This window comes from Chlorocebus sabaeus, chromosome 25 (genome assembly GCF_047675955.1).
Source record: "Chlorocebus sabaeus isolate Y175 chromosome 25, mChlSab1.0.hap1, whole genome shotgun sequence".
Lineage (NCBI taxonomy): Eukaryota > Metazoa > Chordata > Mammalia > Primates > Cercopithecidae > Chlorocebus > Chlorocebus sabaeus.
Genome location: NC_132928.1, coordinates 52,876,486 through 52,894,810, shown reverse-complemented (window position 1 = coordinate 52,894,810; position 18,325 = coordinate 52,876,486). Strand labels below are relative to the sequence as shown.

The following is an 18,325-nucleotide window of genomic DNA, read 5'->3' as shown; positions in this document are numbered from 1 at the left end:
GCCAGGACTTCAAGACCAGCCTGCCAACATGGCAAAACGCTGTCTCTACTAAAAATACAAAAATTAGCCAGGCATGGTGGTGCCCAGCTATTCAAGGAGTTAAGGCAGGAGTACCACTTGAACCCAAGAAGCAGGAGTATTGCTTGAACCCAGGAAGCAGAGGTTGCGGTGAGCTGAGATTGTGCCACTGCACTCCAGCCGGGGCGACAGAGTAAGATTCCGTCTCAAAAATAAATAAATAAGTAAACAAAATAAAATAAAGAACCAGCCTCATTATGTTCTTCCAAAGAAGTCCCAGCACCAGGCAAATGACCCCTCCTTTTTGAGGGAATCTAGTTTTGAGTCAACCAAATTCCTCCCTTTGCTCTCCCAGCCCTAAAGGTTGTGGCTGTGTCCTGCAGTTAGTATTAATACCTCTGTACTTTCTCAGTGTTTCAGATATTTTTGTTTTGTTTGGTTCTCCAGAACCTTTTCACCAATTCCTGATATTAAATTCTCTCTGTCAAAGTCTTGACTGCAGCCTTACTGATACGTTGCTCAAGTGGCAGAAACAGATGGAGACTGAAATTTTTCATTTTCTGCCATCTAAGATACCAAATCAACACTGTTAGGTCTTTAAAAAAAATACTGATTTATACATAAAAATGGCAGCTCAGAAAACATAAGGGAAATGCTATGAAATTGATGTGTAAGTAGTGGGGTTAGCAAATCTCAAAAACATTTGTTCTTACTCTATTTCCATTTTCGACATGTAATGAACTTATGTTCACCTTTGTATATGCCATAAGTTATGTACAATATGTGATGCATACATAATAGATTTTCCTAAATAGTACGGACTTTGAGTATTCCATGCCTATTTTAGCTCTATAAATTACTCAAGACAAATGTACGGCACATATCTTGCTATTTGCCATTTCAATATCTGTATGAAGTATTGATCATGCATCTCATCACTCTTTCTGGCCAGGTACAGATCCATTCTCAGAATCTTTTTCAAGTCAGTTTTCCAGGCAGCCACTGCTGCTTTATCAAATTTCGCACTCAAGTGGAAACCTATTCATCACCCCTGCAATCAATCTTAGAATTCATAAAAATGTACTTACTTTTGGCATAAAATTGTTATCTTCCAGATTGTCTTTCAAATCCTAAAGAGTTACAAAATTTCCATGTCAGATGATATGTACTAACTTTTAGTTTGAAGTATATATTAGTCAATACCCAGTCAGGAAAGCAGAATACATTTTAGGTAATTCCACAGAGGAAGTTCAAGGTGAGAAACCAATTAGAAAGACTTTGGGATGCAGAAGGACAAATAGGAGCAACCTATCAGATTAGCAACATCAGGGCACAGCTCCTGCTTTGAGGGGATGGAGGGTCACATGGAGGAGACAGAGGTCATGAAGAAGATGCTGGAGACACCATCTGAGGCAGGGAGAAGGGGAAATACCCCTGTTGCCTTCTTCTTCCTTTCCTCCAATCATCTACAGCTCCTCTGACTGTCCCAACACGCTGGAAGCCTGTTGACAAAGGAGTCTGGGAAAAGTTCCAGTAGTTTGTAAGAGTCAGCACTATGTGATACAGAACAGTGGAAGGTTGGGAAATGGATCGGAGAACAAACAGGCAGTGGTTGATTAGGAGTATGTGCATTACTGTTATATTCAGTGGTCATCGGGGCAAAATGGCATGTAAGGCACATTCAGCCTTAGTTTTATCTCTGGGCACTTAAATCCTTCCATACCACAGGGACAGGGCATGAGGCAGTTCCATCTCTAAGTCGGTATTTCAGGGAACACTGCCTGACTCATGGGACACCAATAGCCTCAGGGGCACTTGACATTTGAATTATTTGAAACAAAGCAAGTTGCTCCTAATTATTAAGCACAAAATATGGCTAAAGTTCTCCCACTGAGAAAGATAGTAAGGAATCAATTACACTAATTTGTACTCCCATGTGAGCAAGCATATCATAGACTCTAACAAAAGGCAGATTTGGTGAAGAAACATGATGTCAAAACCTGTCTATCTCTAGGGGAATCAATCCAATTACAGCAGACACTGCAAACTACCAGAACAAAGAGATTTATTTATTTATTTTCTCACTTTGGAATAGTGCAGACATGAGCCAAGTCCTGGACTCCCACATATGTCAAGAGAAATTGTAAAATTTTATTATATAATGTTGAAGTTTTGTTTGAAACCAAACTGCTCATTAATTGCTTACTTGATGTGACAATAAAATAGGAGTTGCTGGTGGGAGCAGGGTTAGGAGGCATTAGGTTATCAAAACATATCAAGCTATGCTGTCCTCAGGGCAGCAGGCATTTGTTCCCCAAGTTCTAACCCAATCATTGAGTGTTACCATGGATGCATGCAGAAAACAGAGACTGGGACAAAAAGAACCATTAAAGCATAGTAAAAGGCAACATTGAACATACGGAGTGAGAGTCACAATTTCTTGGCTCTGAATAATCCTCACGTGACAGACGGAAAATAAAATAAAAAACCCAAATCAAGCTAAACAACTAAACAAACAAGAAAAGACAATCTGCTCAGCTTGTAAAGGTAATCTATATGCCCTGAGTTGATTTACTAATGGCATTACTGAGTTTGCACTGGCCAACCACACTCTCTCTTATTGTCTGACATGGGGTAACTGGGCTGTGATTTGCAAAAATCTCAGTGAGATGAGTCTTTCCCTTGTTAGGACAATGAATGAGAAACAAACTCATTAATCATGATGGCAGTATGGTGTAAGGGTTAGTGTCAGACAGCCCTTGGTCAAAATGCCTGGACTTCCATTTAGCTGTGAACTTGGGCAAGATATATAAAGATACTGAGACTCTGCTTCTTCTTTCTTAAGAGTATTTACTTCAGACTTGCACTGAAGATTGATGAATATTATGCAGTTCAAGTGTTTAGCACAGTGCCTGGCACATAATAAGTATGGGGTATGCACATTTGCATCCAAAAAGTTCCAAATACAAAGGGACAGAAAAACAAAGTAAAATTGAAGAAACTCTTCTCTTCCAATGTTTTTCCCTTGTCCCAAATTGTCCACTCCCTTCTCTGTCTTTCTTTTCCCAGCTCTGGAACAATTCTCTTCTTCTCCTGGAATTCATATCTGGGTTCTAAGATTCACCCCCTCAGAAGTATTAGGATACAGTGCCCCACCCTTCTTCTTGCTCCCCTCCATGGAGGCAGAGACCCACTTCATTGGTAACAGGGACATTGTGGATGTAGCCCAGTCTCCATAAGTTCTCATCTCCTTTCCACAGTGAATTCATGCTCAGAGCAGGGCTTACCTAAATGTTCTGTCACTGAGTGGATGGAAAGGCACTGTTGACCCCTGATTGGATTCTTTTTATTTAAAAGATCCCTGACCGGGAACAGTGGTTCACGCCTGTAATCCCAGCACTTTGGAAGGCCAAGGCAGGTGGATCACCTGAGGTCAGGAGTTTGAGACCAGCCTGACCAACATGGTGAAACCCCATCTCTACTGAAAATACAAAAAAAAAAAAAAAAAAAAATTAGCCAGGCATGGTGGCAGGTGCCTGTAATCCCAGATACTTGGAAGGCTGAGGTAGGAGAATCACTTGAACCTGGGAGGTGGAGGTTGCAGTGAGCCGAGATCACACCATTGCACTCCAGCTTCGGCAACAAGAGCAAAACTCCATCTCACAAACAAAGAAACAAAACCCTTAGTGGCTTAAAGCAATAACCATTTTATTATGTTACATAATTTGGTGGGGGAGCAGCAATTCAGGAGGAGCTTGCAGGGTGATTCTTCTCTTTCATGTGGTATTGGTGGAGGTTGCTTGGTAGCATGCAACTGGGATACTACCTGTCTTGGGGTCTCAATACAGCTTCATTCACCTGTTTGGTACTTTGACAAGGTTATCTGAGCTGGGACTGTGGACAAGAGCCCTGCCACGTGACCACTCCAGCATGGTGGTCTCAGCACAATGGCCTTGAATTTCTTAGGTGGCGGCTCAGAGCTCCAAGAGCAAGAGTTCCAAAGAAGGCAGAAGCCCTAAGGCCTTTTTCGATTCAGACTTGAAAGTCACATAGTGTCACTTCCATTACCATCTGTTTGCCAAAATACTTATAAACCTGCCCAGATCCAAGGAGAGAGGCAGTAGATCATACTTTATATGGGAGGAGTGTCAAAGAATCTGTGGCCATGTTTTAAAACTGCTACAGTCATCACCTTCTTTTAATTGTCCCTGCTTGGGCAGGGACTTGGATTCTGATCATTACTTTTCAAGGAGACCTATTAAGCCCAGGCACTTAACACCTGATTATTGAAGAATTTAAATAGAATCACATATTTTGATGGCAGCTGAGATAATCTCTATTTAAAGTGGCATTGTAGAGAGAAAGAAAGAGATTACATATTTTGGGCTACCCGTCTTGAAGCATTTCATAAGTCAGCCTGTCTCAAATGCCCCTACACAATGCAAGACAGGAATGTGTCTGGGAGGGCCTTTTGCAACATTTTTCTTCAACGTTTTTCTTAAATGGCCAAAGTATAAATTTCAGCAGCTTTCACAGCATCCTGTACTTTTCTGTCATAGTCTTCCTCACCCTTGTGGTGATAAGTTCAATGCCTAATTTTCCCCATAGGATGCCACGCTCTCTGATAGAGAATAAGCCTGTATCCTCTGCATCATGTGTAGTGTGTAAAATATAGCAGCTGTGCAACAAATATATTTCACCAGCTACTTATTTGGAGAAGGTTGTAGAGAGAAGATGGGACTCACTACTATTTAATGTTTATAATTTGCTATGAAATATTTGATTCATTTTTTTCCAGTTCGAATGATGGCTATAAGGCCCATATGTCTGGAATCTGAAGTGTAACATTTAAAACCTTAACAAGTTTCCTGGTGAGTCTAACCAGTTCACTCAGATTATTGAAAGACACAAGATAACATCCACATACCCGACACTTACTAATACTTTTGTTTTATTATTCAGTTAATTATTTCATCTTTTATAATCATACAATAATTCTCTTTTAAACAACACTGTTATACCTGAAGATGGTCACATGATATTCTTTCTTCCTTCTACAGTAGTAAAGTGTTTTTCTTCATACTCAGTTTTTTAATAGAACATTTGAATATCAAGAAGTGTAGTTAACTAAAAAATAATGAACTGACCAAACTCCATGGAAAACAATTGCACACTCAATTAAAAGTCTAATGCTATTACAGTGGTTCATGTACATTCAAGAGGAAACTCCAGAGGTCTTGGGGACACGGGAGCTGGGAGAGTGTTGGTGGGATATAAGCACCTCCCTTAAGACCTGTTTGGCAGCTTGAAAACTCGAGGTTTAATACTGGTCCAGTACCGTCACCATTTCTAGCCAGGATGGGTTCCTTCTGGCAAGCATTGGGAAAAGTCAGCAGGGTGCGATCAATAGTGTCTTTCAAGGGGAAAACATCCTCCAGTCAATTGTACAACCATCCTAAAACTTTTCCATGCCCCATTCATATCAGCCTTTTTAACTTGAATATAAGTAGGAGCCAGTCATAGTTGTGTGCATTGTGTGTGCACGCATGTGTGTGTGTGCACATACATACACACATTCAGTGGGGAGAACTCAAGGGGAAACTGGAGGAAGAAAGTCTTGGGGAAAGAGGGGTCTAAAAAAGGAGGGTCACAGAAAGAAGAAGTAAAAGACAAAGGTAAAGGTAGAGGAACTTGGGAGACTGAGGGAAAGATAGGAGAGAGGAATAAGTGTGCCTAAAATAAAAAGAAGGAGAGGGTGCAGAGGAGGGACCCTGATACCTGCTTCACCCTCTTCCTGGTCTGTCAACTCCCACATCATCCACTTCTGGGCACGAAGGCATTGGCAGCCTCACCCTCCTTCCACTCAAGCTTAAAGCACCATGTTCTGCACAGACGTGAATAGAAGGATGGCAAACAGTAGCAGCAAAGAGATGCTCTGGGCCCCGTCCGATTGGCCTGTCACATCTTCTCTGGCAATGGTGAAATATTTGCCCCTTGAGGCACTTTAACTGAGGCTCCAGCATTTGCCACAGGTGGGACAGTCAGTTTTTCTGCTGATCTTTTCTTTGAAAGTAGGGGAATCTCTGAGGCAGGTGCATTAGAGAGTTTGAAATAAATCCTTCAGTGTTTGCAAATAAGGAGACAGGAGAGTGAAACCACCCTGTGCTTTATCTCAGCCTCATCACAGGCTTCCTTCTCAGTCATGAGGGTGGAGAGGAGGGCCATGTGCAGTGGAACTGAGGGTCCCAAGGGTGCTCTAGCTCCAAAGGCCAAGGGCGCACTTTGGCCCCTCCTCCTTCCACTGCACAGAGGACACGTCCATGCCACAGATGCTTGGGATAGGTAAAGCTCTCTGGGCAGGCTCCCTGTTGGGCTGAGAGCTCGGACAATTGTGTGCCAGATGATAGCAAAAACAGAACTGAGTATTGCAGGGTAGCTAAGATCCTGTGCCCTGGAGACCAACAGCCTGAACTCACACTGAAATTCAGTGTGAGTTAAGTGCATGAGGGATTTGGGGCAAGTTGTATAACCTCCTTGCCTCATTTTCCTCAACACTAAAATGGAGACAAGAATAGCACTTTCCTCAGGAGTTGCTGTGACAATTCAATGATACCTAAAGTGCTTAGAGCAGTGCCTGGCATACAGCAAACACTCAATAAATGTTACCTGTCATTATTACTATTTAGGAAAAAAACCAGTATAGCTCAATGACTAGCCTTATAGGTCCTGCATCTGTTTCCTGACCTTTCTCATGTGTTTCCAAATGAGGAGCCCTGGTCAAAGGCATGATGGCTGAAGGTGTGTGTTCAGGCCACTGAGTTGTATGGGACGGCTAAGGCCATTGCTAGTTAACAGGGCCTTGCCAGGCTCTTTCTGAAAGTCTGGGCTTCCTGTTGGCTGGGTCACTATTCGTGACCATGCCAATGCTTGGGTGGTGGGATGGAAACAACACTCTAGTCCTTAACTGCAATCAGTGGTGCTTCCCTACACAGAATCCCAGCAACTGGATGGGCAGTGACCATGGTGGAATCCTCCTGCTTATGGTTATCAGAGAAATGATTTGCAAAACTAGCAACACAAGCAAATTTAGCAAGGTGGGGATGAACAGACGTTTTTTGTGATCAATAATAGCTTTAGTTCACTGTAACACTGATATGAAAGTGTTGACCCCTCCTGGACCCCATCAGACATCCACCAAGACTTATCTGCTCAATCTAAGAGGTGGGGGGGTTAAAGATAATCCAGGCACATGGATATATATTGGTAGGCTGGAGAAGTCCATCCAAAGGAAGCATTGATTTTTTTAAAAAAATAATAAACTCCAAGTCTTTTCTAGAATGTGTCTCCCAGGTAGACTTTTCTGAAGGTGCATTTGACAGATGGCATCTTGTTCCCTCTCAAAGATCACGTTGTTCAGAGGAGGGGACAGAGATCTGACAGAGGGAGATTTAATCCCAGTCCTGGCTTAAAATAAGGAAGGATCTCAAAACCCAAGTGGCTCACTGGGGCCTATAATGAAAGCTGGTTACACCTTTCAGGTATGGAAATAGTGACAGCAAGGCCTAGGAAGAAAACCAGGAGGCACAGACAAGGGCCACCTTCCCCAGTTTTCTAATTGTCTTTCTCTGTGAGCAGGGCCAAGGCTCCCAGAGTGAGATGCTTCCTGAGGCATGTTTCAGCGTGGGGCCTGAGGCAGGCCTAACAACTTTCTGACCTCACCTCTATCCCCGGTTGCAATGGATTTAGGAACTCAGTGAGCACAGGGTGCCTACTTAATAGACTTTTCATGGGGATCACAGCAGAGCTCTTAAGCATTTTGGTAATCTTCTTGGGGAAAAAAATGAATGGAACAAAGTAACGGCAAAGCAAACCCCAAAGTAATCCTCTAAAGAAATATGGCACTGCATGAAGCCACTAGCTGGCAGATTTCCCAATCATGCAGATGGAGAACATCATACTGAAGAAGTTCTGCAGGGAGCAAGGATCACTTTCTCCCTGGTTTTGATGTTGCTGTGGAGGTTTTAATGTTCCATTAAAAAATATTAAAAATCCACAAACCAACCCAGATGGATCCCTCCTCTTTCCTACTTCATTCTGGCAGCAGCTCCCTGACCTTATGGTGCTAGATCTCTTTGCTGTCCCCATAGTCGTTGTAGGGGATGCTCAGGGTCTGCTCCTCACACGTCTTCCTGAGGTCCCGGCTGAGCTCCGCCCAGTCAAGTCCATAGGGTTTGATCTCGCTGTAGCGGCACCCCAGGTACTTGAGTGAGCTGCGCCGCAAGCTTATCTTGGGTTCCTGAAGGAGTCCATTGCACCAACTGCTGAGGTCCCCAAGCTGGGAAAGGATGAGACCAGCTTTCCTATGGATCAAGCACAGAGGATACTTAAGTTAGAAAGAAGAGAGGGTCTGGATGAACACAGCTACTGTTAGTGTGAGACTCTAAACTTCAAGAGGGCAGAGTGTGGTGTGTTTTCTCCCTATTTTACCTTTGACATTTAGAACAGTGAGCCCTCCATAAATATCTGTCAAGCAAATGAACGAACGAATGAATGAATGAATGAATGAATGAATGAATGAATGAATGAATGAACGGGATAAATGTTCAAAGTGAGCAAGCACCAAAAAGAAACAGACAAAATGTAGTAAGGAAAAATATGAAGAGAAAATAAAAAAAACTAATATTTTAGTGGAAATGCATGCCTTTTAAAAATCATAGAGTTGGCAGGTTTGAAAGACAAATCAAGTTTCTTTAAAGCTAGTCATTTATCATCACTAAATGACAAATAATATGCTCGACTGAATATTTCCCTTTCCAAGGCCGCTTCTGAACTGGTAGAAGCAGCCGTTATGTTGAACTGAAAAGGATATTAGATGCGACCAATTATGCCTGGATGGAAGTAGCTGTAGTGTAATAAAGGCAAGGACAGTAATACCCTCAGTTCATGTTGACACAGGATTATCCTTTGGGAAAATGAAGACTGTCAGTTGCACATATCACCTAATTAACCTCCAGGTGAGCTCATGCTCCATTTCTCCACCTCCCTCAGAAAGTGAAGAGGCCATTATCATTGTCACTTAGCCCCAAAGGAGAGGGAAAACAAAGAAGGTGATGAAGGTCACCTGAGCCATTGCAGATTCCTGAGAGAGAAGGGAGAGAGGAGAGCAAGGTGCCCCAAGTTGCACACACTGGAAAGGAGTGATCTCCCTGGGCCAGGAGCACAGAGTGTGAGAGCCTCTGGCATCTAGCTTGGGGGAAAGGACTAGCAACACTATGTCACTGGTGCAGACCAGTGGCACTCACTTCTGGTGTCATAGATAAAGAAAGCCTAGAGTCAGTTCTCAGACCTTACTGGATTTGACTCTGAATACAGGAAGAGTAAAAGATCAGGATCACCTCATTCAGTTGTGTTTTTCTTATTCTTTAAAAATGCAAGTAACCAGAGACCCATGAAGGAAGATACTCTCATTTGAACAAGGTCTTGTGACCTGGAAAACTCAACAAAGACTACTGACTTGGAAAACTCAATAAACACTATTCTTTGCAGCATTTATTGACTGCTAGTCTAACTCATGTGTGGAACCACTCTTTTCTAGTTTCATCAACAATTTGTATTAGTCTGTTTTCATGCTGCTGAGAAAGACATACCTGAGACTGGGCAACTTACAAAAGAAAGGTTTAACTGGACTTACAGTTCCACATGGCTGGGGAAGCATCACAATCATGGTGGAAGGTGAAAGGCACATCTCACATGGCGGCAGACAAAAGAAGAGAGCTTTTGCAGGAAGACTCCCATTTTTAAAATCATCAGATCTCATGAGACTTATTCACTATCACAAGAATAGCACGGGAAAGACCTGTTCCCATGATTCCATTACCTCCCCCCAGATCCCCCCCCAACACGTGAGAATTCAAGATGAGATTTGGGTGGGGACACAGCCAAACCATATCATAATTCCTTCCAGAAACTGAAATTTTATTCACCTTATTTAGAGAGAGGTTTCAAAGAACAATAGCCACATTCCTTTCATTTCTCCTCTACTGTCCTGGCAGAGAGCATCACCAAGGGATGACCTCCCTGCATTTCTAAAGGGTGAGCTGGGAGAAGGGCGGAGATTGCAGTCCATCAGAGGAAGGGTCTGAGCTTCAGCAGCAAAGTCAAGGGCTAAGAGTGGAGTGAAGTCATGGGAGGTACAGTCATATTTTCTCCAACTTCAATAGTGGGTCAAAAGAAATCAAACAAATCATCTTGGGCGGATGATCTGTACTTTCCCTATCAGCCTCTGCAGTTTGGCCAAGCAGGTTTTCCAAAAGTTGTCATCAGCAAGAACTCTGGTGGCCCTGCCTCTCAGTCTGTCCTACTGTATGCCATTAGTTGTTGACAAGTTCATGGGAGGTGGAGAAAGGGGAGAGGCAGAAGAGGGAGGGACAACATCAGCATCATCTTCAAGAAATGAACAAAGAACTCCCATCATCTTTCCAAAAGAATGAATTTAATTAGCCCATATAGCCTTTGTTGCTGCTTTCAGTGCTCACTTTAAATAATAATAATAATAATAAATTTGGGATTGCCGTTGACCATTTTGGAGCCTGTGGCTTTCTTTCTTATTAGTAGAGCAACCAATGTTTTTCTCAAACTATTTTCAACCCTCAGCTCAATCTGGAGGCCTCATTGAGTTTTAATGAAATTGGATTGTGGTTAACTGAGGGAATCCTCTGTTTGCTCAGAGGAAGTAAGCAGCCATAGACCCTTTTCTGCTCATCTTCACAATTAACCCCAAAGTGGGTTGATGTATTTCAAAACAGAGGATTTTTCCTTTCCTGTGGTTGTCTCTGAGATCCATGACACTAAAAAGCCAAATTTTATTTCCTGCAGACTAATGAAACTACACAATGTTTTCTAATATATAGCCATGAAAGACTAGTATTACACATGAAGGAGCCTCCTGGGAGGAGAGTGTGCAGTCAGTGGTGGCCTTACTTTACAACAAGATCTACATTTCTTCCCCTGCTCACTTTCTTCATTAACCAATTTTGCTTCTGACTCTTGAGTCACAATAGAGAAATTTTAAAAGCACTCCAAATGCCCTTAGAAATCAAGATGATATATGCAACGTTAGTGCTTTTCAAATTGTGACATTTATGTTCCCTGACAAAGAACTGTATATATACACTCAATAAATGTCAGAAGAGAGAAGGGAAGGGAGAAGAAGAGGGGAGAAGGGAGCAGAGAGGAAAGGAGTGGGTGGAGGAGGAGGTAGAGAGAGTGGAGAGGAGAGGAGAGAGTTAGAGAATGGAGTTGATATTAGGGATGAGTAAGAATAAGGTAAAGACAAAGATAGGGTATGAAGTGAAGGGGACATTTTTTAACATGTATCTACTTTCTAACCCAGGATTTGTCTCTTACCAAAACTGAGACAAAGCAAATTAAAAATCCCTTACATTTTTCTCTCTGGTCTATAGTGGTGGCTCTCTTTGCCCAAGAACTATCACTCTTTATAAACAGGAAATTATTTATGGATTGTAGAAAAATCCTGCCAGATCTTACACATAAAATCATTTTATTTCAGGAGATAAACCTAATTTTCCTCTTTCCTTCAAAAGTAAGAAAATAGAATGTCCTCAATGATGGTCTTCTGGGAAAGTTTATAACTGCAAGTCACAGCAGGCCAAATGAGGCTGATTCTCTCTCCAGTTTGGTCAGAGGTCAGATGGATGGGATGACTTTTGGGTGGTACTTTCATTCTGCCCTGTTGGCTGGAGTGAAAGAATTCTTTAAGAGACAGAGGATTCTATAGTGTTGATTTTCTTCATTTCCTTCCTTCCTTCCTTCCTTCCTTCCTTCCTTCCTTCCTTCCTTCCTTCCTTCCTTCCTTCCTTCCTTCCTTCCTTCCTTCCTTCTTTCCTTCCTTCCTTCCTTTTAAATTTTCTCCTTCCTTCTTCATTTTCTTTCTCATTCATTCTTTTTTCTATTCTCACAGCCCTTCCCCTATTTTTATTGTTTCTGCATGAGCACCTAAATAATTTGGGGACATATAGGTAATAACATTCCATATGAAAATCCTTTTTATCATACTTATCCAAAAATTCAGTCTTTCCAGGGAAGTCTGTTTTCTCAAAGCAGCAATATACATTTATGATTAACAGAACAAAAGAAAAGTGAAAGAGAAGAAAGTGCACATTCTTCTCATTTCTTACTTTCCAAGCACACTATTCTGTTTGTGCAACCTAAAAGCAGTGGGTGTGGAGTATTAGGCAGTTGTGGCCTTTGGGGCCAAGAGAAGTTAGCACACACTATGTGACCCTAGCTCTGGCCAAGATTGACATCAAGATGGGTCTTTGTCTACTCTAATGTTGCATTTCAAAAGATGTGGAATTTAACTCAAAACAAGTATTTACAATGTATATAATATATGAAAAACCTAAATGCAAAAAATATTTTTGGATAACTTCTTTAATAAAATTCCAAATTTTCTTTCACAAGACCATGCTTTTGGCTCTTTGAGTTTTAGAATGCAATGTCAACATGATAAAAAAAGGAGGGTAAAATAGGTCAAGAGCAAAATTGTTTTTCAGAGTTCAGGAAAAGCATTCATGGCTGGACTGCTTAAATAGAGCTCATCCAAAACTAATCTGCATGGGCTGAACTGTCTTAAATCAGGGGACTTACTTCTCTGATTGCCTAAGCTCATCCAGGAAATCTCTACAACTTCATGGATGCAGTATTACAGCACAAGATATACAAAATTTCAAGAAGTCTTTAAAAGGGTTAACTTAGTTTATTGATTACCTGGGACCTAACTCATCCTCACATCGCCAGGTGAATTCCCCAAAGCTCTCGTAGTGCTGGTTATAGTGGTAGAGGACCCGGTGTAAGGTAGGGGAACCCAGATCCAGGAGGGTATTGTAGGCGGTCTGCTGCTCCTTCCCACTGGTGTAGCCATTGAAGAGATTGTAGATCTTGTCTGCTATTTCTGAGGAAGCAGGAAAAGGAAAATAAGTTCATATTTACATATGTACAAAATAATGTATGTATGCACATTATATATGATCTATATCATATAGATATATCATAGAAACATGTAGATTATTTATAATGTGTATATAATATGCATATATATCATATAGTATATGCATACACATAAATGTGTGTATGTGAATGTATGTGTATATACATATATGCATGTTTGCTTATGTATGTGTGAGTATGCTGTTGCTGAAAGAGTATTGAACCCAAGGCCTGAAGAAAGTGATTTGAGTAATTCACTTTGTGTCTGCCCCACCAGGCTTCAGTTTTCTATTCTAAAATGAAAGCCTTTGACTAGAATACCTCTAAGGTTTGTTTCAGTTACAATATTCTTTTTTTTATTCAAGTTTTCTAAAAATACCTAGCTTGAGGAAAAAGCTCATATATTAACACTTTTTTGGCAAGTGCAATTCCAAGGAAGCAGGAGCGAAGATAAAGAGAAATGAAGCAAGAAAGAAGAGAAAGTAAATGTAAGGGAGAGCATGAAGGAGCTGGTCATGCCTTCCTGATGAGCTGATCGCTACATTTTGCAGGAGAGGATGTGTGACCCACTGGATCTCCAGTGGGTCATTCAGGGGTAGAAGGAAAGAATTTATCTCCAACTTCCATCCGTGATTGGTCTGAGTGTGTTCCCATGGGTCATTAACAACCCTACACTTCTAAGTGGCACATGCTTGCATACCAGGGTTCCTGCCAAAGCAGCAGGGCAGCCCTGGCAGCGAGTGGTGGGCGTTCGGCTCAGGGATGAAGTGAGGCACTGTCAGGCGGTGCTTGCGAGTGACATGAAGAGTCTGAAGTGGCCTCATGACTGTGGGAAAGCAGAACCCTTGTTAAGACCACCTAGACCAGACGCAGAGGCAGATCTGTGGAGACCCAGAAATGGAATCTAGTGTAAATGAGTAATCTTTCCATTGAATTTATGTCTCTGATATTTCTTCCTCAAAGGCATAAATTGCTAAGTCTGAAGTTGGTGATGTGGCAAAGTGGAAATGATTTTGTATAGACTTGGCATTTTTTTCTTACAGAGCTCAAAGTACTTCATCATTAAATATTTTCTCTTTTAACTTGTCAGAAAGGAGATGTATTTACATTTTTCTCACTAAACAGCTGGGAAACTAAGATCTGGAGAGCAACGCTTTGTCTTGGATGCAGTGTTAATTCTGGGGATGAAGAAATGAAGTCCACAGGTTCCTAAGCCACAACTTGGCCAATGTGACTGCCTGTTAGCTCGCAGGCATGGCAGCCTGATTCCTTGCCAAACTTCCAAGTGACTTCAGCACTGCTGGTCATGACAAAGACATCCTTGTAGCAGTTTCCAGAGTTGGAATGAATAAAATTTCTACCTCTATCCTGCCCAGACACAGAAATTATTTCTTTACTTTTCTGTCTTACCTGCTGCCTATGAGGACAGGAGCCAGATTTTACGCCCTTACTATCCTGAGTGGCTAGCACAAGGCCAGACAATCTAGTAGATCCAAAAATGTTACCTGAATGAATAGAACTTAAACCTTTGGGAACAATTTAAATTTACTTTGGGGAAGAGTTTCTCAGTGATATCTCTCTATACCAGGTCACACCAATCCTATAGCAACCAAACTTGCAGCCAGCATATTTAGCTGCATTGCAAATAACTTGAGTATAGAAGTCCACTTAGATTTTCAGGTTGCTAAAGTTCTCATATTGTTAAAAATGGAATCAAGAAACAAAGAGGATAGTGATTTAGAAAATAAATATCTATGGTATCTCTAGTTGTTTATCGAAGGCCTATGATTGCCAAGAACTTTGCACATGTGAATTCCAATTCTCACACTACCACTGAAAGATGGATATGAATGTGCCTGTTTTACAAATGGGAAGATCTGGGAAAAGGTCAAGTTACCCACCTGCCCAAGGTCACACTGCCAGTGTGAGATGGAGTCAAAATTGAAAACTACGTCTATCTGCCATTGCTATTGTGTACTGATGCATGGAAATAGGTGATGTATAACCAATTTAAGGTACAGGAGGCAGAGTCATGGGATGGAAAATCTGGGATGACTCTCTCTAGTCAAGGGCATTTCCCTGATTGGGCCACAGATGTCAAGAAAGAGGGAATCCTAGTAGCTGTGCAGGCGGTCTGTCATTTCTGAAGTTGAGATAAGAAGAGGCCGAGGGACTCTTCTTCTAAGAGCTGTGTTGTGTTCCATGGGAGGCAGGGAGTGCTTGCTGAGAGAAGAATGACCAGGGGCAGGAAAAATGCTGGTCATGAGACCAGAGCTGAGATAGGCAGGTCTGGACTTCCTCTCCCGCCCCTGCACTGGTGCCAGTCTATGCTTACTTCTTGTGATGAGAAAGAACAGTCCACATGCCAGGCCCTGGTTGTGGTAGTCTTTGCTGAGGAGCAGTGATGGCTGAGGAGATGCCAACCATTCTCATAACATAGCAGTCATATCCAGCTAGAGAAGACTAAAGGCTCCCAGCTTTTGCAGCACGTGGGATGAGACCAGTTTCCACCACCAATCTCCTAAAACCACAATATTCTAGCTCTTGGGTATGCTTAAGAGCCCACATCAGTAAGTGAGATGCTGTTTTCAGAAAGATCTATGCTCCAGGCTCCTAGCGCATGAATATTTCTGGCTCCTCCTATTTTCACAGAAAGAATTGAGAGAATTTATTTTATTAGTCTTCATAGCATCTCAAGAATTCACTAACTCAAACAATGGAAAATAGTAGAGGTATTTTTAGTTATAATTTTACTCAATTGCAGGTTCACAGAAACCTCAAGTTATTCAAGACAGATACCTGTCTTTTCTCTCTTTAACGATCAAGATGTTTGGAAATACATAAGACGCAGGTGAAAATATGGCAAAGAGCCTGTCTACACAGTCTCATCACAAAAAACTTGATTAAAAAAGAACTGAGATGTCTCAGGCGGCAGGATAAATTAACAAGGCTGAGACTGAGGCTCTCAGGCCCAGGCACCATGGCAACAAATGGAGTTGGGCCACACCCACTGTGTGACTGGGGACAAGTTACTTAACCTCTGTGGGTCTTAGTTTCCATGCCTGTTCAATGATGGTTAATAATACATACCCTCCAAGATTCTTGTGAGAATAAAAGCTATATTAAATGTCAAACTTTTTTTTTTTAAAAAAAGCACAATGTCTGGACATAGTAAGCTTGTATTTATTCATTTATTAAACAAAATTGTTTTCGAGTACTTACTATGTGTCTGACAGTTTTCTATGTCCTTGGGCTACGTTGGACAAAAATCCTCACCCTTATGGCACTTACAGTCTGGTGGTAGGAGACAGTCAGGTCAGGTAAGCAATAAACGTAGTAAATAAGTAAAATATAGTGTGTTAAAAAGTGGGGAAAAATAAAACAAGAGGAAGTTCCTCCTTCCACAGCTTTTGTATTTCTGTGAAATCTGTTCTCCAATAATGAAAAGGAGAACCAGAAGGATTTGCCAGTAGGTTGGATGTAGAGCATGAGAGCAGGCAGGGGTCACTCCACTACCCATCAAGTCAGCCCTTTGCTCACCGTCCTCCAGGGCTTCCCACTCCAATCCCAGGCAGAGTCCAGTGCCCTGTTTTGATGACCAGGCCCTGCGGGATCCTTCCCATACTCTTGGAGCTCCTCTCCTGCTCTTCTCCCTCCCACTGTGTCTCCTTCCTCTTCTTCAAACACGAGCCAAGAATCTCTGTACCGCTGCTCCTCGATCTGGAAAGATCTTCCCCTAGATTTCCGCATGACTTACTCCCTCACCTTTCCAAGCCACTCCAGTCAAAATTCCACTCACTGCACCTCCTATCCCACAGCCCTGCTTATTTATCTCCATAACACATATTGCCATCTGAAATACTACACACATTACTGTGTTGTTGGTGGTGGTCATCCTTGCTAAGATATAAGCTCCATGAGGCAGGAGGTTTGGCTCCAACTGCTTAGGACAGGTATTTAGTAAGGGCTTAAGGTATATTGAATGATGTAATGAATTCATGAAATCAGATTGTAAATTTCTTGAAAACAGATATTGATTCTAATCACTTTTGTGTGTAGCATCTAATAGCAGCATTCGATAAACGGCTGTGGAAGGAGCAAATAAAGGGATGGATAAACATTTATGTCTGCATCAGGAAGAGAGAACGGGCATCAGGGAGGGGTGGATGAGAACTAGCCTTCCATGGATGAAGCTTCATGAAGAAGAACTCTCAGAAGGCCATGCCTCAACCTAGAGTCTAGCCAAGAGGGTTGATCTTATTACTCATATGAGCCTGAACCTACAGTGCGAGCCTTGTTTCAACAAAACATCAGTAGAAACTTATTTCCACAGTGGCTTTAGTGTCATGATGCAGGAAAATTCTTCAGAGAAAGTATCTAGTTTAGGATAAATCTTCACATAAGGGATGAAGTCTGGCTTTTAGCTAGATAATGAGGAGCTGAAGTCATGCTCCAGGTCACTTAAGGTAATTCCCATTTGTTATTAGATTTAAACTCAGACCTGAGTGCAGTAAGATCGTATTTATGATCACCATCTGGGTGTGAGGAAGACAAAGCATATGGTATTTTGGTAGAACTGCTAGAACTGTATTAATTAGCAAGGATACCCTCAATTAGTCTAGCTCATTAATTCTGGATTTACCTGCACAGGACACCTTCCTGGCTGAAGGATAGCAGGCCCTGGGAGTGTTATTTCATTGTCTCAACACTAAATTGGCTCTTCTGCTCCCAGCTCATCTGCTGGGATTTCAGAAACTCTCTTTATTAAGAAGCACAAGCAGGTAGAGCACATCTTGATGTACTCTAGAGGGCTTGGGCTGACCCGAAGGAGCCCCACATGGAAAACTGTATAGTTGTCTGCTCCCAGCAAACTTCCCTATATGGGCCACTCTTTATTCTAGAATTACTTTCTACCTAGCCATCTCTGCAGGTAGCATCATGTTGCATCCCCTCCACCTGCTAATCACCTCCCTAATGTCCCACCACCTGCTGCGTACTCCCTGATGTCCCACGACTCACTGTAGGCTGTGCTACCTGCAAGGACATCAGCATACTCTCCAACACAGGAATAGCAGAGGCACCTTCTCACCACCTGCCTCTCTCTGGCTTAGAGGAAGAAATCAGCAGATAATGAAATAAGGGGGTCATGGATTCTCTCCAGACAGTCTCTCATCCGGGAGTTTTCAATTCCAGTTTTCCCCATCAGGGAATTGCAGAGACCTTCGAAAGTCATTTAGTCTAAATCCTATAAGCAAGCAGCACTCACTCCAGAGGGTCTAAAAAGGGAGATTTTCGGTAT

General features: G+C 42.1%; 1 protein-coding gene across 2 annotated transcripts in view; it reads right to left on the bottom strand.

The window, feature by feature from the left end:
* Positions 1 to 4,952: 4,952 nt before the first annotated feature.
* The window catches only part of ASTN1 (astrotactin 1), a 306,213-nt gene continuing 292,840 nt past the window's right edge, over positions 4,953 to 18,325 (bottom strand). Inside the window, exons 22-23 of one of the 2 annotated variants that reach the window (XM_007989385.3) lie at positions 12,808 to 12,991; positions 4,953 to 8,378 (exon numbers count right to left, since the gene is read on the bottom strand). In XM_007989385.3, coding sequence (XP_007987576.2) covers positions 8,141 to 8,378; positions 12,808 to 12,991 — 422 coding nt within the window. In that variant the 3' untranslated portion in view covers positions 4,953 to 8,140. Of the gene's footprint in view, positions 8,379 to 11,561; positions 11,775 to 12,807; positions 12,992 to 18,325 lie in introns of those variants that run through there. The other variant, XM_073011748.1, reaches the window with a different exon arrangement.